The 24,087-nt window shown below is 37.0% G+C and overlaps 1 protein-coding gene across 1 annotated transcript in view; it reads left to right on the plus strand.

Annotated features, from left to right (window-relative positions):
• The first annotated feature begins 387 nt into the window (after positions 1-387).
• Positions 388-24,087, plus strand: part of LOC121434672 (zinc finger protein 431-like) — a 43,216-nt gene continuing 19,516 nt past the window's right edge. Inside the window, exons 1-2 of the mRNA XM_041633596.1 lie at positions 388-431; positions 16,913-18,100. Coding sequence (XP_041489530.1) covers positions 388-431; positions 16,913-18,100 — 1,232 coding nt within the window. The remainder of the gene's footprint in view (positions 432-16,912; positions 18,101-24,087) is intronic.

Raw genomic sequence — 24,087 nt, forward strand, 5'->3', positions numbered from 1 at the left:
TTTGCATCCAGGAGGAAAAGGGAAAAGTTCCTATGGAGTGCAAAAAGATGACAGTGAGTGCTTTTGTAGCCAGGGGCAAGTCATGCATATGTTCTCAGAACTGGAAAAGAATTTTTGATGGGGTGAGAGGAATGACCAGGAATCCATATGCTGTCTCTTTAAGTACACTGTAGCTCTATGGGAGGTGTTTCCTCCACTCAGGGCTCACTAGCCAATCATACCCTCCAGGTGACCTGCCAGTCAAAGCAGGGCAGGTCTCTTCCCAGCAGCCGCCTTCAGGCTTGACTTTGAAGGGGAGCTGGCAGCAGTGCTTTCCTGTCCTGTGGAGCAGTTGTTCCTGCTTGGCGATGATGAACTGAGAGCTTTGGTGACCTGAAGAACGACAACATGGTGAGCAGGGAAATGCTGACTCCTGGTGGGAACAAGAGACGGTGAGGTGCGGAAAACAGTATGGTGTGTCCTCCCGGGATCTGGATGAGAAACTGCCACCGTATTCCCTGTATTGTTAAGTCCCACGTGGTCCCTGCTAACTCATGGGCCTAGGGGCAGGTTTCTGAATAACTTTACTCTGACTTAATCTGCTTAAAATATTGGGAACAGGAAGCTGTGTGTACAAACACCTTTCTAGTCAACTTCAACAGGCTTGTTGCATCCATGGAAACAAACTCAGGCCTACATACACCAGTGTCTTTTCAATATTGAACCCGTTGCATATAACCTTTAAATATAATGGATAAGAATAAGAGAATCCCCACTGGTACAAGAAATCCAATTTGGTCAAATCAAACCAAATCAAAATGCCCATCGTTTTATTAAGTAAGACGATCTCAGGTGGCCAAACGCATGGTGGGGTGACAGGACAGCAAGGAGCTCATGCAGACCCCCAAACCACCTGTTCCTCCTCTAGGAGGCCCCTTAAATATCCTGTAGGACTGGTCCTGACCCTTCCCTGTGTTGGGGGTCAGGACTTTACAAGCTGGGATTAGGAGTCCAGAGCAAAGCAACTCCCAGGCCAGGGGCTGGGGCTATGCCCCCAACTTAATAATAATATGAATTTATATTTAAATTTTTGGAAGTTATCAAAGGCTTCTTATGTGTTGGGTAGAAGCCACTACTATACCATAATGCAGAAGAGAAGAATTGGTGACACAAAGGATTTACCAATGCTTAGTGAGTAATTAAGTCTCACAAAGTAGAATTTAGCCGAGGGAGGACTGTGTCTAAAACACCCAAAAGCTAAGAATATGCTAATCATGGCTGGTAGAGATTAGATGCTTGGTCACCATGATTGCCCAGATACTTCGATCCAAACCATTTCAAAGAAGATATCACTGATTTAAAAAAAATTCACTAGGCCCATCCACATATCAAATAACAAGCCTCTTACCAAGCTGCTCAAGGAGGTATTACAGGGTCACAACCAACCTTAAGACCTGGTGTGTCTAAAAGTTCCAGTTTCCTTTTTGAGAAAAGCACAGTTCTGCCAAATGGGCAATATGACACCAAATGATATATATTTGAAATGTAAAACATTGTTGTGTGAGTGACTGACCTGATCAATCAAGGCTTCCATTTAGGACCTCAGGCAGGGAGGAGGGATACTCTTGGAAGATCTAGAAACAGCCTAGGACCTGAGCCTTGTGAGTTTCCCTAATGACCTGATGTATTGATAATCAAACATAGATTCTTCTCAAAAACCAGAAATATTCTTTGCAGCTGGTAATGGTCTGGTCTGGTGCTAAGGACTTTGTGGAGGGGTTGCCTCAGCTCTGGAGACCCCAACTCAGAGCTATGGATATCAGTACCAAGGCCACTCTGCACTAAACAAAGTTTTTGAAATACCCCATGTTCCCCTTGTGTAGAATTTTTGGACTAGCCTCCTTCTAAATTTGTCTCATTGGATGATATTTTCTACTGACTTTATAAAATTTTTTCAGTTTTCCTCTGGAAGTAGTATATAAAATGCTAGCTGATGTCTTCTATTTTTTGGTTTTCTGAGACAGAGATCCTCTGGGACATTTCTGAACATCCCGGAACTCTGTAGACCAGACAGGCCTTGAACTCATAGACAATCTCATGGCTCTTTCCCTTATGTCTTGGGATTAATGGTGTGTGCCACCACCACCTTGCAAAATGCTATTTTTCTTCAGAAGCTTACTAGGCATGGGACGTATCTTCTGCAATACATCCCCACCCTATGTTTTTGCCTTTTAGTTGTCCTGTCTTTCTCATCCCCCATGTCCTTCATTATCAGTTCAGAATGAACTGATGTAACATGTCCCTGGTGTACTTAAAATATTCTGGGAATATTTTTGCTGTGTAATTCTACCATTCCCCTAAATGTCTAGACTGGCAAGTTGCCTGTTTCTATTTCAATTGTTCAAAGTGTAATCTGGATCATGAACCTAAAGGATACTTAAGGATAACAGCATATATTAAATGCAAAATCTGTCTAACCTGGTTCCCCTTGAGCAGTGGCCAGAGATTGATGCATGCCATCATTAAAGAGACTTTTTTAAAATTAATCTCTTAAGGGTGTGAAGTGTTTTCTCAGGGGAAAGTCATATTAATTCTAGAACTGCTGAATTTCCATCCTGATAGAAAAATTGTTTCTCAGACAACTTCTCTTATGTTGACTCAGGTGGCCTCAGTCCCTGTTTTTTTGCTTTCCAAGGCAATGACCTTGAGTGTCCCCTACATTACACCTTCAAAATTCTTAAATGAGTGCAGCACCTCACAGTTTTAAAATTATGCATTTGAGTCATGTAGTTGACTATCCAATGCACTAACAGGGAAAGGATTTGCATATGGAGCAGCCCTTCTCTTCAGACCACAATAGGAGGTATATTTTATTATGTACACTGCAGGGGGCACAGCATAGGCAATCAGCTATTGGAGCCACCATTATAAAAAGGGCCCAATTGTGGTACTGGGAGTGGTTTATAATTTCTCTCCATGTTTAAATTACTGTCAAGTGAATGAACACAGAGCAGAATGCATGATTGTCCTGACTGGGAAGCTTTTCTTGAGTCAAGGAACATTGAATTTGCAATTAGGCAACTGTCCTCTGCAGATATGATCAACATTGCCTAACACAGTTATGTCAGCTCAGTGATTTGAGAAAGAGACCATTGACTAAGTCTATGTGTCATGTTAAAGGTCTCAGCAGTCAGCATATGTATATGAGCACCATCAGTCTATCTCTAATGATGACATCCCCTCTCTCAGGGAAGGGCCTACTCGTTTTTCAAAGGCAAAATAGAAAATTTTATTTAATCTTAAAAGTTCATTATTATCATCACTTTAAAAATCACTTTTTGGTGTCATTTTCAAATACTTTTTTTAAAGTATATTGCTGCTGTTATCTCTATTTGTTTCTGTTATCTATTGTTTCTAAGTCATTAATAGTTTCAATTAAATTCTTTTAGGTTATGTTGATTTTTGCATACAGCAATGTCTCCTGTAGTTTAGGCTTGCCTCATTCTGTGTAAATTGAGAATTATTTTCAACACCTAATCCTGCCTCTGCTGCCCAGTCGTGAAAAGACATTCCTGCAACTCCTTCTGGGTTTGGCCTTGACTAGTCAGTGAGAAAGAAAAATAGAGCAGTTAATGAGTATCTGCTAATCATTCTGGCTTTTGGGGGGACTTAGAAATGAAGAGGGATTGGTATAAGAATTGAACTCATTGTCCAACTTTGAAGCTGGTGGAGACACAGTACAGGAAGTGAGTGTTTGTCCTGAGGGTGAGAGCTTTCCTCCTTCAACTGAGATTACTTTTCTGGAACCAGGTAGTCCATTGTAGATGCTGTATGATTGTCCTGATTAACCATTGTTTGCAGTCCATGAACCTGGGCAATCAAGAATCTGGGAAAGGGACTGAAACCTACTTGCTATGTATACAGTAGTTCATCCAAAATAGAAGATCTGTGTAAAATGTTGTGTCCCTGCTTAATAGGACTGCTAGTTTTCTGGATTAAGATCTTCATCTTTCTAGAAAATATATAAAATATATTTATTGTGCTCTAGTACAAATCCCTAGTCTCTGGAGCACATGGCCATGAAGCCTGTTTCAATGTTTCAAAATAATTTTTGAGATTAAAACTACATCATATCCATATTGTCTTTGTTACCTCCAAGTCCTAACATGATCCTGATTGTTTTCTAATTCATCTTCTGTATTTCTTTAACAACACTTACACAGTAACAGTAGATACTTTATGAATGGGTCCTGTGTTTGTCTGCAGGATTTTTCATCTGTGAGCCAATGAAATGTCTACACTGGAAAGTGAGTGTTCTATGTAATGTGTACACAAAAAACCTATATTTTGTGTGAGGATCAGGATGTGCTCTAGGCGAGGCAAATAATGTGTACTAAATACAAATTTTCTAAACTAGACCCCCATAAGTTGGGCTGATAGGGCAGAACTGGAAGGACTATGCTGTCTGAGTCATTGGAGCTGCTAATATTGTGAGTCCCAGATGGGTGGCCCTAGTCAGTGAGGGATTCTGGGAAGTGCTAGCAATGGGGGGTACTAGTGACAGACATTTTGTGGGTTCTTTCCATGATTTTCTTCTGCCTCTGCTGTAAGAAGCAGTAAGGAAGATCACAAGCTATCTATAGTGAGTGGAAGGTGTCAAGAGCAGGTCTGTTGAACTGTCATTTCTGCTATGCTTGGAATGATCATGAGCCAGACATTAGCAATCTTGGTCCATGTTATTTGTGGTGGCAGTGGCCCTTGTTCTCTGAGCCTCCTTGTGTATGGATTTACTAGGGAGTGGGGGACTCTGAAACCCTGGAAATGGAGGATATGATGCTGGTTTTATCTATGTCCAGAGTATACACATGGCACTGCTTTTGTTGTATAGTGGGAAGAGAGATTAGAAAACTGAAGTTCTAGATTCTACAAGTTCTGAATGTTGCATTCCATTTTTAGTTTTTTTTATAAAGATTACAAATTGTAGAACTGGTAGAGCAATACTTGAGTAGAATGCTTTTAACATGATCCTGCCATTAACCACAATGATGTGATACAGTGAAGCTTACCAGGGGACAAAAGAAGTTTCTTATTTGCAGAGATTTCTCAGGTATGCATTGTGTTAGACAGGAAGGCAAGGCACAATCCACATATTCTGCCACATGCCATGTAGTAGGAAGCAGATTTTAAATTATTTTTTGGTTGTTTTGAGATTGGACGTTTTGGGACTGTATTTACATTAAACCAGTGGAAAGCACAAGATCTGGAGAGCTGTAGGAAGTGATCTTTTCTGTTTTCAAAGATAACAACTGTATCATGAGGCTGCTGTCTCAGAAGACAGATCAGTAACTGGGGGTCAGAAAAAACAGTGTGTCACTTGGAGTTATTTTTGTTGAAGTTGTTCAGTTTGAGTTTATTTAATTTTTGGAGACATATCATGAAAGATAGCTTGGGAACATTGGTCAAGATCACACTTTTCCTTGCCTAGGATTACTTTGGTCTTTTAATTAAAAATTGACAACATATTCCTGCTTTTGTTCATGGCTTTTTCTCTTCAACACCTTTATTCTTTCACAAACATTGGGCACATTTTTGATGGAAGGATCTTTGTGGAAAATACAGAAAGCAAATTATGTGAATCTGTATATTATTTTTTTCTGTAATCTATAACTGTAATCTAATTATATTATTCATATTCAAGAAAATTATCAACCTTCCCCAATTTTATTCAGAAAATTTCTTTCATCATAAGTTCCTCAAGTTTTGGGTTTTGGGGAAGTTTTTGTGCAGAGATTTTTTTCTATTTTAGATGCCTGCCTCTTTCCATTTCCTAGCATATCTGTGTGTTCCAGTTGTTGCTATCTTGACGTTTGAGTCTTTGCTCCTTAAGTATTGATATGATTAACACACAATCCCAATGAGCATTCTGAATGTTTCCAATGGAAAGTAACTTTGTGGTTAGCTTTCCTCTTATAAATTCTTGGACAAAGTTATTAAATTGTGTTTATTTAATTCTGCAAATTTACCTTGCAGACCATCCAAATTTTGATGCATCATGTTCCCAAAGATCATTTCTTTACTTCTTTATTTATTTTTGATTTTCTTGTTTCTATTTATCTGAGAAAGACTTGGCTTATTTGGTACAAGGTATTGTGTCTCTTAGCATGTAGTTCAACACATTATTTTTGTGTGGATGATGTGAGTTTAAACGTACATTCATGTTGGGAGGTTAAGAAATCTCTACTTTTTCTCAATCCAGGGGATCTGACAGTCTCTTTTTTAGTATATCACATGTGCACATACATAAGGCATTTTGTCTCATGTACAAACATACTCAAAAAATAGGAATAACCTTGTTTTCAAAATTGTTTTTGCTTATAAAGCAGAGCCAAGCAAGTTACTTCACATGTACACTGATTCCTTAGAAATCTTTCTCCTGAAATTTTATTTAAAAGTTTTAATTCTTCACTCTGATGCAGACTGAGAGGCATTCCCCAATTGTAGAAAATGAAATGGTATCTATGTGATCCTAACAGACATCGTTTTCTTTATTATAAGGAATGACATACTTTAAGTAACCAAAACTATTTTCCACAAAGCAAAAATATCAAAGGCATTAAATAAATCTTGCAAATTTTGGTGAACAGCCCTTCTCATCCAACCCATTTTCTTTATTGGTAAAGGAGAGAACTGGAGTGTACAGGATGCATGATGGCCAGTGATTTCTTGGAGTTAGATTTTGATTAGAATCTTGTAGTTCTTGTTTAAGAGACCATAATATGAATTTGAAGGTCTGTCTTTGAGACCTGTTTTGTCAGTGGTGCCATCTCTGTTGTGGATTTTATAACCGTAATCTAATTATGTCATTAAATTTCCAAAAATAATGAACCTTCACCAATTTGCATTTAGAATATGCCTTCTATTATCAGTTCCTTAAGTTTTTGTTTTGAATAGTTTCTGTGGAGTGACAGTATTAGTTTTCTCTTCTTGATCTTAGATGAGTGCCTCTTTTAATTTTTTGGTATATCTGTGTTTTCCATTTGTTGTTATCCTCATGTTTAGGTCTTTGCTGCTTAAGTGATTGACAAGAATAATACATTATTTTTGGTTCTTTAAAACCTTTCCATATAATATTGTCTCTGTGTGCTAATTAGCCTCAGCTGTCAACATGACAAAGCCTAGTGTCATCTGAGGCAACATCAATTGAGTCCTTGCTTAGATCAGAATGTCTGATTTCTGTCTGAAAGAGATTGTATTGATTGATGATTGACTTGGAAGAATACTCTTCCCCTGAGTTGGCAGTGTCTGTAAGCCAGTGGGCCTGGGCTGATTAAGGGAGCTAACTGAGCACAAGACAGTAACAAAGCAAAAGAGAAAATTAGGAATGAATGGTTCCTCATGTTTTGCCTTCAGTGATTAATTTGAGTTTCTATCCTAAGCTCCCACAGTGGTGGACCCTAACTTAGGAGTAATAACCAAATAAACATGTTCATTACCAGAGTTAGTTCCTTTTGTTTAGATAGATTCATCACAGCAAAAAAGAAGAGAGTCGGAATAAAAGAGGTACCTTAACAGTGGTTTTGGTTGCTGCAGTGGACTTGGGAATATTGACTGTGGAAGAATTTTTAAGATATCAGAACTTTAGATGGCAAAGGTCAGTCACAGAAAAATCTACACAGCATAATTGAGTGGGTTTTTTTTCTTTTTTCTCTTTATTTTTTCAAAATTTTGACCTCCTCCCATCCTCCCATTTCCCTCCCACACCTACCTTATCCATTCTTCTACTGAGGGGCACCTCGGTTGTATCCAGGTTCTGGCTATCACAAATAGTGCTGCTATGAATATAGTTGAACAACTGCTTTTGTAGTATGATTAGGCATCTCGGGTATATTCTCAAGAGTGGAATTGTGGGATCCTGAGGTAGGTTGATGCCCAGTTTCCTGAGAAACCGCCACACTTATTTCCAAAGTGGTTACACAAGTTTGCATTCCCACCAACAATGGATGAGTATTTCCTTTACTCCACATCCTCTCCAGCATAGGCAATCATTGGTGTTTTTGATTTTAGCCATTCTGACAGGTGTAAGATGGTATCTTAAAGTTCTGGGAATCTTGACTGTGGAAGAATTTTCAAGATACTGTGACTTTAGTTGGCAAAAGTCAGTCACAGAAAACTCTACACAGCTTAATTTTATTTTGTAGGACCTGAAAGATGTGAATGTTGAGTACTTGTGGACAGTGCATGTTAAAATCATAGCATTTTAGTGGGCAAAAGGCTCTGCAGGAAACAAAGGCATTAGATTGGTCTATCTATCCTGAGAGATGTTTGTCTTAGGTTTTTTTTCAGGTTAAAATCCATGGCTGCTAGGACACAGTGTGCCTTGAGTAAGGCATTAGGATAATCTGTGTTTCTTGAGTATTCCCTTAGTGGTCAAGGAAGTTTGGAAGTTCAACAGCAAAATTGGTCTGAGACAATAATCCTGTATTCCCTGTATAGTTTACAGTCTTCATGATATCCCAGCAGCTATCCTGTGTTGATCCTGCAAATTTCTATTATCTTCTATTTCTGATAAAGTTATCAAATATCTGATTGCTCTCAATACACAGTCACAGCTTACCTTGCTGTGCCCTCTCCATCCCAAGCCTGGATTCATTCCTCATGGCTCTATTATGTGATCTTGGCCTGGTAAGTAGGGCAGGTGCTTAGAAGACTTCATAAAATCTTTTAAGTAGAGATCATTTGTGTGATACTTGGCCCCAAAACTATCTTGATTTTTCCATATCTGAAGAATAAAAGCCCTAGGTAGTTTCAGATGGAAGTCCTATGATGAAAAAGAGACAGGGGTTTTCATGGTTTTCAGCACCATTAAAGGAAGGCCCTTGCTCTGAATTTAAAGTTAAGAAAGTGCCCAATGCCTAAGACTCTATCCAGCTATGCCCTTAATTAATGGAAGTAGTATAAAATGTAATTCTTGTCTCATGTTGGAGGGATGCTACTTGGCCCCTTGATCATTCCCCGCACACCCAGACCCTCAAAATAACCATGTAGAAACTATATTAATTGAATCACTGCTCTATATTAATTATATTAATTGTTATATTAATTAATATAATTATATTATAGTTAATAATATTAACTATATTAATTGAATCATTAGCTCTAACTTCTTATTGGCTAACTCTTACATATTAATTTTACCCATCTCCATTAATCTGTGTTTCACCACAAGTTTGTGGCCTACCAGCAAAGTTTGTGCACATTTTTCTCCAGTGGAGGATCCATGGCATCTCCTGACTCTGCCCTTCTTTCTCCCAACATTCAGTCCAGTCCTCCCCAACTGACAAAGTTCTGCCCTTTCAGCAGGAAAACACAGTTTCTTTATTCATTAATGATAATCACAGCACACAGAGTGTACTCCCACATCACTCTCAGGAGCAACATCATACATAACCTGCAGTAAATATAGTCAAAGTTCAGTAGGGTTCATTGGATCTTGGCAGGATCACCTATGTTTTACTGATGCTGGAAATAAGAAAGATGCAAAATGTGAAGGTCATGGATTCTTCTTCTGTGGTAAGTTCATCACAATTATAGCCATCTATGATTGAGAGATTCAGAGCCCTAGTGAAGAGATTGTGGGAGTTCATTGCATTAAGTGTTGAAGATGAAGCTGGGTTACATTTGAGACCACAGGATGTTGAAATTTCCAAGCTATGAGACATCTGTCATCGAGGCCTGCATATGAGGAATGGAAGCAATAATAGAGTAATATATATATGAGAAGTGGCAGGGATCTTTGTAATAGTTTGACCTTATATTGATAATAAACTTTGTTAGTAGTCGGAGATAAGAGCTAGCCATTAGCTTAACAAAATATCATAGAAACTTTGAGGATTGCAAACTGATAAGAGACAGGAAGTAGACAGTTGAGGTTGAGAGAGGATCCTTCTTTCTTCTAGATGGAGGCAGTCAGAATCACTGGTTGTGCTCTGCTGCTTCTCTGAACTTTCAGGTTCATACCCCCATATCTGACTCCTGATTTTTATTAATAATAATTAATTAGATTAACACTGGAATAACTTTAGTTAATATTAGTTTCAAAAAAAGATCTCTTGAATAAAAAAGATAATAGTTCATCAGAGAGCATTACCAGTCAATCTTAACTAATTTGTAAGACTAACAGATGTTTTCCTTTTGATTAAATACAATTTCCAAAAATAGCACTCCATAAAGTTAGGTTTAAGGCAAAGTTTTGTTTTATCTTTACAAAAGCATGAAAACATCAAACTAAGGAATCTAAAATCCACTGGACAACCAAGACATCTAAAAAAAAAAACCAAATCATCCAAACAAAATGTCCCCCTCCAAAAGTATAAATTGACATAACAGTCACTTATTATAATCATATTAGGTATGTTTTCAAGAGAAATCAAAAGGACATTTTTCCTTTTTTTTCCATGACAGATTCCTCTGTGTTGCTCTGGCTTTCCTCGAACTCATTTTGTAGATCATTCTGGCCTCAAAGTCAATGAGATATACCTGCCTCTGCTATGAAAGTGCTGGGTTAAAGGCCTGCACCACCACAGCCTGGCAAAAAATTATTTTAAATATACAGGTGGTGTTGTTTCTTTATTTTAAATGTTGTTTGCTTTATAATTCCTGTTTACTCAGGTAGTATTATTTTCTCCTTCTGGGTTCTCTGATGGAGCTAAAGACTCAATAATTGTAATTATGCATGTTACCAAATTGAAAATTGAATGCAAAAAATATGTAAAGTATATAATGTGAAGAGACATAGGAACATTATTTAAGGTTGGTAATACAAGTTAGGATAAAAAGAAATTTACAAACAACACCTTGGGCTTACTGAGATTGGATAGATGATAAAATATTTTCTCTAAATTTACCAAATGCAGAGGGATTGGACATTGCCAATATAATTCTTCCCAGTATATATTACATATATATTTATTGTATATAGCCTTACTGTGTTAGTTAAAACCTTCAGTTTTTAATTAGCCTCTTGAATTTCAAAATCAGGTCTCATCAAAGTTGGCCAAAAACAATTGGATAAGTTGTCTGCCCTCATTAGGTTGATTTAATTTTGCTGACTAAACCTGTTTAGATGTGTTTAAACTTTCAAATTTTGTATAGAACAACTTTTTCGGTAGTATGTCTATTTCTTCCTTGACCCAGGGGTAGTTTGATAGAGCACTCTTCATTCTCCATGAGTTTTTAGGCTTTTTGTGATTATTGTTGTTGTTAAATTCTAACTTTAAAGCATAATGATCTGATAAAACATAGGGGGTTATTTCAATTTGTGTGTGAGTGTGTGTGTGTGTGTGTGTGTGTGTGTGTGTGTGTGTGTCATGGATTGCCTTGTTACCATGTTTGTAGTCCATTTTAGAGAAGATACCCCGAGGTGCTGAGAAGAAGGTATATTCTTTTGTTTTTGGATGGAATATTCTGTAGATGTCTGTTGAGTCCATTTAAGTCAAGACATCTGTTAGTTGTCTTATTTCTCTGTTAAGTTTCTGTCTAATTGACCTGTCCTTTGGGGAAGAGTAGATTCTTGAAGTCTCCGACTAGTAATATATGGGATTTGATGTGCATTTTAAGCTTTAGTAGTGTTTCTTTTACATATGTGGGTGTTCATAATTATATTTGTGGCATAGCTGTTCAGGATTGAGACTTCATCCTAATGAATTGTTCCTTTTATGAGTATGTGTTGCGGGAGGTCCTCCCACTCCTCCAGCCTATCACCGCGGAGGTATCAGCCCATTGGGGCGTGGTTTCTCCCCTTTAAATAAATACCACCCTAATAATCATAACCCCGAATTGGTGTGGCATTGTTTGTGACTTACGCCTTCAAGTATGAAGTGTCCTTCATCTAATCTGATTGATTTTACTTTGCAGTCTATTTTATTTTATTTATTTATTTAAAATTTCTACCTCCTCCTATCCTCCCATTTCCCTCCCACTCCCCTCCTCCCCCTCCCCCTCACTCTCCAGTTCTAAAAGAAGTCAGGGTGCCCTGCCCTGTGGGAAGTCCAAGCACCCCCTCCATCCTTGGAAGATGTGCATCCAAACAGACTAGGTTCCCAAAAAGCCAGTACATGCAGTAGAATCAAAATCCAGTGTCATTATCATTGGCTTCTCAGTCTGCCCTCATTGTCAGCCACCTTCAGAGAGTCCGGTTTAATCACATGCTCATTCAGACCCAGTCCCGCTGGCCTTGGTGAGCATCCACTAGATCAGTTCCACAGTCTCTGTGGGTGGACACAACCCTCGAGGTTCTGCCTTGAAGTAATGTTGTCTTTGAGGTTTAGGTTATTTCTTCTATAAAGCAAAAGGATGAATCCTGCTTTAGGATCCATTCTCTAAGCTTGTGACAATTTGTAAGTGAATTGGATCTATTGATAGTAAGAGATATAAATGACCAGTGATTTCTACTTCCTGTTATGTTTCAGCAGTAGTGTTTGTGTGTTTATCTTCTTTGGGTTTGTGATGTCAAGTTATCTGTTGCCTGTGTTTACAGTTAGCTTTCTTGGGTTTCCCACTAGTACTTTCTGTATGACTGGATTTCATGGAATACCTTGTTTTTTCCATTGATGGTGTTTGAAAGCTTTGTTGGTCATAGTAGAGTCCTTAGTCTCTTAGTGTCTTCAGCACATCTGTCCAGGGTCTTCTTCCTTTCATAGATTCCATGAAGAATTTGGGTGTTACTCTGATAGGTCTGCCTTTATATTGTAATTAACCATTGTCCTTTGCAGCTCTTAATATTCTCGCTTCATTCTATATGTTTTGCATTTTGATCATTATATGTTAGGGGGACTTTTTTGTCCAGTCTTTCTGGTGTTCCCTAAGCTTCTTGTACATTTATAGATATACCCTTCTTTTGGTTGGAAAAGTTTTCTTCTAAGATATTTTTTTTGTTGACTATATTTTCTGTGCCTTTCAGTTGGTGTTCTTCTCTTTCTTCTATCCCTATTATTCTTAGGTTTGGATTTTTTTTTCATGATGTCCTAGATTTCCAGGATGTTTTGTGTAATGTATTTGTTGGAGTTATTGTTTTCTTTCACCAATTATTCTCTTTCCTCTATAGTATCATCATCACCTGAGATTCTCTCTTCTATCTTTTGTATTCTGTTGGTTACACTTCCTGCTGTAGTTCCTGTTTGTTTACCTAGATTTTCCATATACAGAATTACCGTCATTTGTGTTTTCTTTTTTGCCTCTATTTCAGTCTTCAAGTCTTTTTTTTTTTTTTGACAAGGTTTCTCTGTAGCTTTGGAGCCTGCCCTGGAACTAGCCCTTGTAGACCAGGCTGGACTCAAACTCACAGAGATCCACCTCCCTCTGCCTCCCAAGTGCTGGGAATGAAGGCACGCACACCACCACTGCCCAGCCCCAGTCTTTATGCCTTTTAAGTTTTTTGCTTCACCTCTTTGATTATTTTTTCTTTGTTTCTTGGGTTTCTTTGAGAGATTTATTGATGTTTTCCATTTTTGTTTGTGTTTTCCTAAATATCTTTAAGGGAATTTTCATTTCCTCATCATCCTCACAAAGTTACACTGAAAATCATTTACTGTGGCTTCTTCTGGGTTAGGATGATCAAATCTTCCTGGTTCTGGTGTCACCATGTGGTTTTCTATGTTGTCGGCTGAATTCTGGCATTGGCACCCACCCATCTCATCCTTCAATGGCTGCAAGCAGTGTCTTTGCCTCTTGGTCTAATCTATAAAGTAGCTGATTTTGTTTTTGAGAACTGTTCTTGGCCTAGTCTGTGTTTCAGAGAGCAACGCTTCAGAAGTCCGTCTTTGCCCTCTGTCTTGGCCTGCTCTTTTGGTCTGCTCTCCTGGGTCATTCTCTTGGTCCAGTCTGTGCAGTTCATTGAATGAACAACCTCCCAGAAAAGATCATGTACTTGAACAAGTTTCTCTCCTTGGTGGCCTTTCTTTCAATTTCCTATGAATCTTTAGTAGGAAAGGCCTTTCTAGATGAAATGCCTCATTGTATGTGATGAGTCTCAATATCCTCAACTAATTTTCTGACTTTTATGTGTACTGTGTTGTTGTTGGAATTAATCAGTCAGCTTCCCACTCATACTGAACTGTTTTGATTATCATAATAGGCTTGATTCTGTAAATCACATAAAATATAGAAGAAATAGTTGCTGTTCAGTGCTAAGGAGTTTGGTAGCCTGCAGTTTTAATTGTTTTGTTTGCTTGTCTGAGTAACCTTTGCTGTGTAGCTCCAAATTCCTGAAATTAAAGGGAGGGGGACTTCATTCATGGCTTTATTTGTTTTTATGTTGTTGGATGATGACCCTGGAATGTAGGCTTTTTACATGACAAGCATACGCTGCTGTGCTCAGCTTCACACATATCTTGAATTTTAAATTTGACAGAGGGTATCATTCTGATTCCCAGGATTCCATGTATCCATGACATTAATACTGCCTGTGCATTCTGAGTCACTGAATTGCAGGTGCATGAACTTCTTTCTGCTTGTTGTGCTTGCTGTTAATGTTTCACTCAATTTGACTATTTTATGTGTCTGCAAGGATATGAACCATATGGGTACTCGGTTATTGGAGTGATCAAAGCTTCTCAGAAATTTTGAACTTGGAATAATAAGTAGTTGTGATCCCCATGTAAGTACTGTTAATTGTGCCCACCTCTTTTCAAGACCAGGAAGAGCTCAGAAGTACTCAGCCATATTTCCAGATCTGTGTTAACTTGTTATGCCCAACATTTATATAGCTAATATTTTCACCTGTCAACTTGTAATTATTTTGAACATGAAGTAGCTTTTCATAAAATGTTTTTGGTATTGCAGTTGAAAATAGGAAACTTTAGCTGTCTGTATTATGAATACAGATATGGAGTGAATGCATAATTCATTGTAGGAACTTCAGTAAATATCTCTGAATTCTTTCAATCTGATTTGTTTGTTTCCCTGATTTTTGCAATAGAGTTAGGGTCTTACTGTGTATTTCCACCTGTCCTAAAAATGATTCCATAGACTTGGCTGGCATTCAACTCAGAGACAAAATATACACAACTATGCTTTCTGAGTGCTGTGCTTAAAGGCATGAGTCAATACACCCACTTTGCCCACTGTGTTTTTCTTTTTTGTAATTAGTATTTCTTCATATAATTTTCTCAGTGTACTATGTCCTGTTTATCTGTTTCCTTGGTTCTCTCTATGAATAGGAAGTTCTTTTGTAAGGTGATATCCCATTCAAACAGTAAAGAAATGACAGTGGTGACTTCTAATCAATTTCCTTCTAAAGTGATTATCTGTGTCATGTAATAATAGTGGGGAACACTAGAATTTTATGACTATACTGTCAAAGATGTATTGATTTACAATGTTGTCACCTTTCTGCTTTCCATTATAAACATGAATGAAATATTTTAGAGGGCAGTGACCTATGATGATGTGCATATCAACTTCACTCGAGAAGAGTGGAATTTGCTGGATCCTTCCCAGAAGAATCTCTACAAAGATGTGATGCTTGAGACCTACAGGAACCTCACTACTATAGGTAAAAATGAATTTCCTTTATGTTTCAAACTAAATGGACAACTTTTTCTTGGTTAATAATGTTCTTCAGTAATTTATTTAAAAACAATAAGAATGAGTTGGATAAAGCAGTTATGGTTCTAAGGGTCACTTAAGATAACAGCTTAAACATTGCACAATTTTCAATAACATAACATACATTTTCTGGTATTATATTTTAGGATGCATTTGGGAAGACCATAACACTGAAGAACATTGTCCATGTTCTAGAAGACATGAAAGGTAATTTTCTTGTGCAAGCTTATAACAATGTGCCTCTAATGAAAGTTTTCTTCATCCTGAAAGTTTTAGTCTAAAGCTACACTGTAAATAAGCACAGCTTTAAGTGCGCTGACACTTATCAAATTCTCACAAATCCATAAGTCATATATGTGAATATCATTTGAATTACCTTCTTTTAAGAAAGCAATGGCTAAAAAAATCACCTTTTGAGGCATAGCACCATGAGAGCTTTGTTGTAGATCTGCAATTAAATTTCTTTTTTGCTACTCATAATACAAAAGGTATACACATTGAAGATGATAAGTATATCTGCAAAACTTTGTAAAACAAAATAACAGCCCATAGTAAATCTTGTATTACTCAGATACCTCTTGTGACTGTGATAAGTTTAGTGATAGAAGCAGTTAGAGTTGAGTCATGTGGCAGTTGTACTACAGAAACCCTGATATCAATACCACCAGTCTGCGAGGAACAGCAATTCAAAACCTGAGAATTCAATGTGGAAATCTCTTATTTGTTATTCTTCTTTACTAAGTATACCATACATTATTCTTGATACAAGTGTATGAGCATGGGGATATAGAGAGATGTAGCATACCACTCTCTAAGAACAATCAGATAACTAGTAGCCACATGTTGAGTATACTTGCTGAATTTGATTCAAGTATACCATTAATTGTTTTTCCACCATCATTAATACATGAACAAACTCACACTGCAAAAAAGCCGTACAACTTCTACAACTGTGCAAATAGTTCTGGGTGTGCTAGTTGACATAGTATATGCCATATGATTCACAGTATAGGAGAATTCATGAATGTTAAAGCTCTGTGTTTATCCATTTCTCTTCACACATGTATAAAATATCCTATAGAAAAAAGTTTCATGGAAGGTAAAATGGTAAGCCATGAAAGAAAGGAATTTACCATTGGAGGTATCTTCCAAGTTGCAAAGAAGTGTCTAATTAGATGGCAAAACATAAGTTTAGACACAGTTATAGAAACATAGTATCTGATTCCTCTTTATAGTTGGACTATATTATAAAATTAATTTATACAAATGTCTAGGCACAACACTGTATTGAATGTGGTAAAGCTTTTATATGTGCCAATTATCCTTGCAGGATTGAAAGAATTCAAGCTGAAGAAAAACTTTCAGTAGATATTCAACAAGGTGAACCCTTGACACATGTCAGTCACCTTAAATGGAATGAAAGAACACATACTGGAGAGAAACCCTATGCATGTAATCAGTGTGGTAAGGCCTTTGCAGATCACAGTACTCTTCAAAAGCATAAAAAAAAACATACTAGAGAGAAACCTTATGAATGTACTCAGTGTGGTAAGGCCTTTGCATGGTACAGTGCTTTTCAATACCATGGAAGAACGCATACTGGAGAGAAACCCTATGAATGCAATCAGTGTGGTAAGGCCTTTGCACGGTACAGTGCTCTTCAATACCATGGAAGAACACATACTGGAGAGAAACCTTATGAATGTAATCAGTGTGACAAGGCCTTTGCAGCTCACAGTCATCTTCAATCCCATAAGAGAACACACACAGGAGAGAAACCATATGAATGTAATCAGTGTGGTAAGGCCTTTTCACAACACAGTAATCTTCAAAGTCATCAAAGAATACATACTGGAGAGAAACCATATGAATGTAATCAGTGTGGTAAGGCCTTTGCAGCTAAGAGTAATCTTAAAAACCATCAAAGAACACATCTTGGAGAGAAACCATATGAATGTAATCAATGTGGTAAGGCCTTTTCATTTCAGGGAACTCTTCAACACCATCAAAGAATGCATACTGGTGAAAAGCCCTATGAATGTACTCAGTGTGGTAAGGCCTTTGCACGTCATCATCATCTTCAATTGCATAAAAGAACACATACTGGAGAGAAACCATTTGAATGTAATCAGTGTGGTAAGGCCTTTGCAGCTCAGAGTACTCTTCAAAACCATAAAAGAACACATACTGGAGAGAAACCTTATGAATGTACTCAGTGTGGTAAGACCTTTGCTCAATACAATCATCTTAAAAGCCATAAAAGAACACATACTGGAGAGAAACCTTATGAATGTAATCAGTGTGGTAAGGCTTTTGCAACGAACATTCATCTTCAAAGGCATAAAAGAATACATACTGGTGAGAAACCCTATGAATGCAATCAGTGTGGTAAGGCCTTTGTACAACACAGTAATCTTCAAAGTCATCAAAGAACACACACCGGAGAAAAACCATATGAATGTAATCAGTGTGGTAAGGCCTTTGCAACGAACAGTCATCTTCAAAGGCATAAACATTCTCACCCTAGATAGAAACTCTGAATTTATTCAGTGTGAGAAGGCCTTTGTAGCACATGATCAACTTCATAGTCATAAAAGAACAGATACTGGAGAGAAACCCTATGAATGTAATCGGTGTGATATGAAATTTGTAGCTCACAATAATCTTAAAAGGCATCAAAGATCTCATCGTAGATAGAAACTCTTTGATTGTAATCATTGTGGTAAGGCATTTGAACAACATACTGATCTCTAAAGGCATAAAATAACATACAAAAGAGAGAAACCCCATTGATGTATTCAGTGTGTAAAGCCTTTGCAGATCACAGTAATGTTCAAAGGCTTAAAAGAGTAAGAATCATTATGGATGTAATCAGTGTGATAAAGCCTTTTTATATTTTATTCATCATTAAATGCATAATCTCCTGTATGTGAGAACAACCATGATTGAAATCGATGTGGTAAATCCTTTGTCACAATCAACCATTCAGGAGAGAAAGTATGAATTTAATGAATGTAGGCTTCAAAACCATAAAAATATCATACTGCATTGAAACTCTGTGAATAAATTCAGTTAGTCAAGTAACCATTACTCTAGTGTTTTAAATTCTATTTAGATCAATTTTAAGACTAAAATTGAAACAAGCTCATAAAGAAGAAATTCCTATTCATGAAAAAAATGTTAATGCGTTTAAACATCACAGATTTCTTCAGGTTCAAAATAAATTATTTTCATCATAGCCTTGGAGGAAGTAAACTATAAACCATGTTTTGTCAAGACTGATGGAGGAGATAATTGCATTGTGGTTTCTATTTTTAAACATTTGAGGTAGTCACTAGAGTTTGCTGTATGTGTGGCAAACTCATTTAGTGAAGTTTATTTTGTAGACCTTATATTCCTTCTATGACTTTTGTTCATATTCTGTTGTGCCTGTACAATGTGATAGGTATTCTTCTTCTGTAATGTATATAATGGAGCCCCTATCATATAATTTTCCCATTGGTTATTGAAATATCAGGCCACACTCAATCACACTTTTCACATAATGGTGGTGGATTGTGTTTCCGGTTTTGATTTTCATCTTTTCACAAATTTCATTGAAATTTTGTTGTTTGATATTTGTCTTATTATGTCAGTAATGATTCAGGGATACATTTGATCTCATGATGCTCATTTGTCTTACTCTTGAGTACAAATCCAAGGATAGATGATGTACACCCAATGTACTGTGATTTCAAGAGAATTTAACAATGTTATCAGTTATAATACACCAATGTTTTATCAGTTAAAATACCTGATAAAAATTATGAGAAATTTAAATACCTCATGTGTGTATTCAACGAAGTATTTCCATTTATCTGATATGGATATAATAATTTATGAAAATCAGCAAACATCTGTATATGAAATTCCATAGCTTGATGTTCTATAGGAATTGAGGTAAGGTTTTTAGTCTTGCTCACAACAGTGCTTTCCCACTGAGCCATTTCACTGGTGCTCAAATTAAATGTGAAAAAAATATTACAACAGAAAAATTTGTTCATTTTGAAGAGTAGACATTTATTTATAACACTTCCTCAGGACCAAAACTATACACCAGAAAATTGTCTCATTTAGTAAAGTTATAGCTCATTGCTGCCAAGTCTGATGACCTGGTATTATATACAATACTCTGGGTTATATACAATACTTCTACAAATTTTCTTACATTTTTTCACTTCAGCAGTGACACATAGACACTTCTCTAAGAGTACATTCATGAATAATATTTAAACCCAAAGAAGTGCCATTTAGGTCTTTTGTAGTCAAATGTCTCCATAGGATTAATCATTAGAACTCACACAGCAGAAGTAGATCATAGACCCCTGTTAGTTTTCCTGTCAGTGCTACATACACATCACGACACAGGTGTATTCCCACAGTCACACTTCAAACATTTTTAAGTGGATGGAATTAACAACACAATAAAAATAACCCATTATTGAGAGCATGTGAAATGATTTGGTCATTTAAATTATAGAACTTCAAGAAACATTGCTATTCATCAGAACAATGATGCTCCTTTTTGTATATTATTTTATTATTTCTTTCTATGATTCAATGAGAAGTCCTTAAAACACATATTTCAACTGGACTTATAGGTATATGGCTATAATTACAGCACACAGGAGTGTGGGTCAACTGATCTTAGTGAGGCCAGCTAGTTCCCCATAATAAATTCCTGGCCTCCATGCTATGTGGAGGTATTCTGTCTCAAAAATTCCAAAAAAAAAAGCCTATCTCAAACTATGGAACTTTTTTGCTAATAAAATCAGGCTGGACTCAGACTGATTTCAACCAACCTTTTTTTTTAATCTTCACTTACATAAAAAAGAACTGTGATAACAATAACCATAAACAGTATTGAAATTCCATTAACATTCAGTCCATGAAATCATTTGACAACCGTCTAGAGGACATTTAGATCCTTCAAGTGCAATGAGACAGAAGGAACAGTGGGACATCTTCACCTTCAGCTTTGTAATGACACATGTGGGAACAGGAGAGTTGTCTCAGGAGTACTGATCCTCTTTGGTACCCAAGTTCAAGTCGTAGCACCACACCTGATTGATCAGAACTCCCTGTCATTGCAGACATTAAATATCTGGTGTCTTATTCTGGTCTCCTAGGGCACCAGATATGTAAATGCTGAAAGGACATGTATCTCTTTGACTCTTTATTTTAGTAGGTATTTTTTGTTTGTCTCATATTTTAGAAAAGAATGAAATTGAATTTAGATATAAAAGTTTGACCAGTGAATATATGAAAGGTATCCCAGGTACCAGTGGTGACCAGAAGATGGTGTCTAATCCCTTGCAACTGGAGGTACAGACAGTTGTGGGTAGTAAATCTCCATGTTAGGCCCTGTGGATGAGTCTTCAGTGTTCTAGGTGCTGATCTTCTATTCAGCCTCATGAACATGTCATTAATAACAGTCATGTGGGAAAGGCTGGTATAATAAGTTCATCTTTTACTCAGGCTTGGTGACCCAGAAGAAATAAAAAATCGATAGCACCAGAAACTAACTTAGACTTGGTTCTTTTTGAATTTCTGATCATCATGAATTATCAAAAAGATAGTTTTCGCCTTTAATCCCAGCACTCGGGAGGCAGAGGCAAGCAGATCTCTGTGAGGTCGAGACTAGCCTGGTCTACAGAGCTAGTTCCAGGACAGGCTCCAAAGCCACAGAAAAACCCTGTCTCGAAAAACCTAAAAAAAAAAAAGAAGGTGGGCTGGAGAGATGCCTCAGTGTTTAAGAGAACTGACTGCTCTTCCAGAGGTCCTGAGTTCAATTCCCAGCAACCACATAGTGGCTCACAACCATCTGTAATGAGGTCTGGTGCCCTCTTCTGTCATGCAAGCATACATGGAAGGAATGTTGTATACATAATAAATAAATAAATCTTAAAAAAAAGGTAGTAATGCTTTGTAAATCTCCATCTGAATAAGTGGTTAGACATGCCTTCTCATGTCCCATTTTTCATTCGTTAGTTTTTTGTTTTGTTTCATTTTTCAAGACAGGATTTCTCTGTAGCTTTGTGTCCTGTCCTGAAACTTGCTCTTGCAGCCTAGGATGGTCGTGAAGTCACAGAGATCACCTGCCTCTGCCTCATGAATGCTGGGATTAAAGGTTTGTACCACTACCGACTGGGTTCTCCCATCCCATTTTAAATTGTTCACAGTATAACCCTGGGCTTGACTCCAAAACAGACTTCAAGATGATAACTTATGTGGAATGCAAAATCTGTTCCAGCCTGGCTCCTCATTTTAAAATTAACTACCCCAGATGCCTGGTGTTATTACAGAGATTTTGTTTATTCAACTTTTAAGTTTGTGAAATGATTTAAGCAGATGAAGGCATATTATTCTTGAACATCAGTATCTCCAGCTGTAACAAAATGTTTCTGAACCAAAAGTTCTTATGTTGGATCATGTGGCATTGATCTCACTCCATTGTTCCCCGGAAATGAGCTTGTTCTCCTCATGATTAAACCAACTAAATTCTTAGGGTAAAGAACTCAATCATCACTCAGTTATAAAATTACAAATCTGAGTCATGTATCCATTTCAGTAATAGAAATAGGATTTGTGTGTGCAGCATGGTTTTTGCCTTCATACCATAATAGGTGGAATAGTTTACTGTGTACACTTTAGGGGAAACAGTGAAGGCAAACAGTTGTAGAGTCACCATTATGAAACATAGTATGATTCTAGATGGTTATGGGATTTTGTTTTTCCCAGCATGTATTGATCCATGCCATATAAATGAAATCAGGCCAGATTTCCGTATACAATGTGGAGGTTAATAGAACCAATTAATATGGAATTTCTAAAAAGGTGCTCTCATATACAGATATGTTCAACCTTGCTCTCATTGTTCCATCCATTAGCTGTAACTGCATATTTCAGGTGACAGGTCTCAGTAGCTAACATTACATATAAGCATAGGGTAAATTAATATCTTATGAATGCCATTCCCTCTGCCAGAGAATTATTTTCTCTTTTGCAAAGTCAATTTAGCTATGTGCTTTTTTCAGTTATATTTGTTTTTTAAAAATAATTATGAGTTTCAGTTTTTAAATTTGAATTCCTTTACATTTATCCTTGTTCTACTTTCTTATTTCTTTCTGTTCTCCATTGCTTCTAGGTCATTAAGAATTTCTTCCTTGTTTTCTCAAGTTATGTTGATTATTTATTTCTGTTTAGAGCAATGTCTTCCGTAACCTAGGCTTTTCTTACAGTGAGCAGTTTGAGAATTCCTTTGAACTCATAATCCTGCTTTTGCCACCCATTGCCAGAAAGAAAGTCCTGCAACTGTTCAAGCATGGGTCTTACCTAGGCAGTGAGAAGGAAAAATAGACCAGTAAATGAGTGTGCTCCTTTGTAAGAATTGAGTTCAATGGCTAAATGTAAAACATATGTAATCCCAGCAGAAAAAGGCATAGACAAGAAGGAGCATAAAAACTTGCCTCTTTTGAAAGTAGTGTATATTAGAAAGAAGTAGTTAAGTTGATTCATTGAAGTGTAATCTGAAATAGTACTATCAATAAAATTCCAGAGTAAGATATTGGGGTAAAACTGGGAGAACAAAGAAGTAACCAAGCAGCCACATTAAAAATAAGGAGTTAACTTCATTGATTGAAGCATGATCCTAATTAGTATTATTAATAAAATTCCAGAGTCAGATTTTAAATCTGACAGAACAGAGAAGAAATCCATCAGCAAATTCACTTTTTAGCTGTCTAAATCCTTGGACCAAATGGGAGATGAGATCCTGTCCCCACCCATCTTATATTCCTGTCTTAATCTCCCAAATGCTGGAATTAAAGGCATGAGCCACTTCCTGCCACACCCTGCGGTCCACTAGTGCTTACCCCCCACCTTTAATATCCAAGCAAGCTTTATTTATTGGAACAAACAAAATATCATGTAGTAATTGATAAATGTCCTGACTGGTCATTTCTCACATGTACAGACAAGGAAATTGAGAATGTGGATAAAGATTGGAACTTATTATGGAACCAAATTATGGAAGATACACTAATTTGAACAAAATATAACTGGATAAAATGATATGGCCCTGCCTAAAATTACTTATTTTATAGGTTTAAGATGAACATTCTGAGAGAAAGTGACTGAATCTTGGTGTGCTCTATTATAAAACTTTTGACTCTGGAGCATATGGCCATAAAGCCTATTTCAACTTTTTAAAATAATTTTTGGGGAGAACAATTGCATAATTTCCATTTCCTTATCTTTCTTCTAAGCTTTTTCATACACTCTCCATTGATTTTTAATTCATGACCTCCCTTTGCTTTAACAGCAGTTACTGTGTAAATGTGACTTTTCTTTGGCAGGATAATTCATGAGTTGTGATGCATGGACTTGTCTGCACTGGACATCAAGTATGTAAAGAAACATGCACACAAGAAACACTGTATCTTGGAGGAGGAACAGGAAGTGCAC

This window comes from Microtus oregoni, unplaced genomic scaffold (genome assembly GCF_018167655.1).
Source record: "Microtus oregoni isolate MIOR12 unplaced genomic scaffold, Mior012 000044F_ref0000062, whole genome shotgun sequence".
NCBI classification, from domain to species: domain Eukaryota; kingdom Metazoa; phylum Chordata; class Mammalia; order Rodentia; family Cricetidae; genus Microtus; species Microtus oregoni.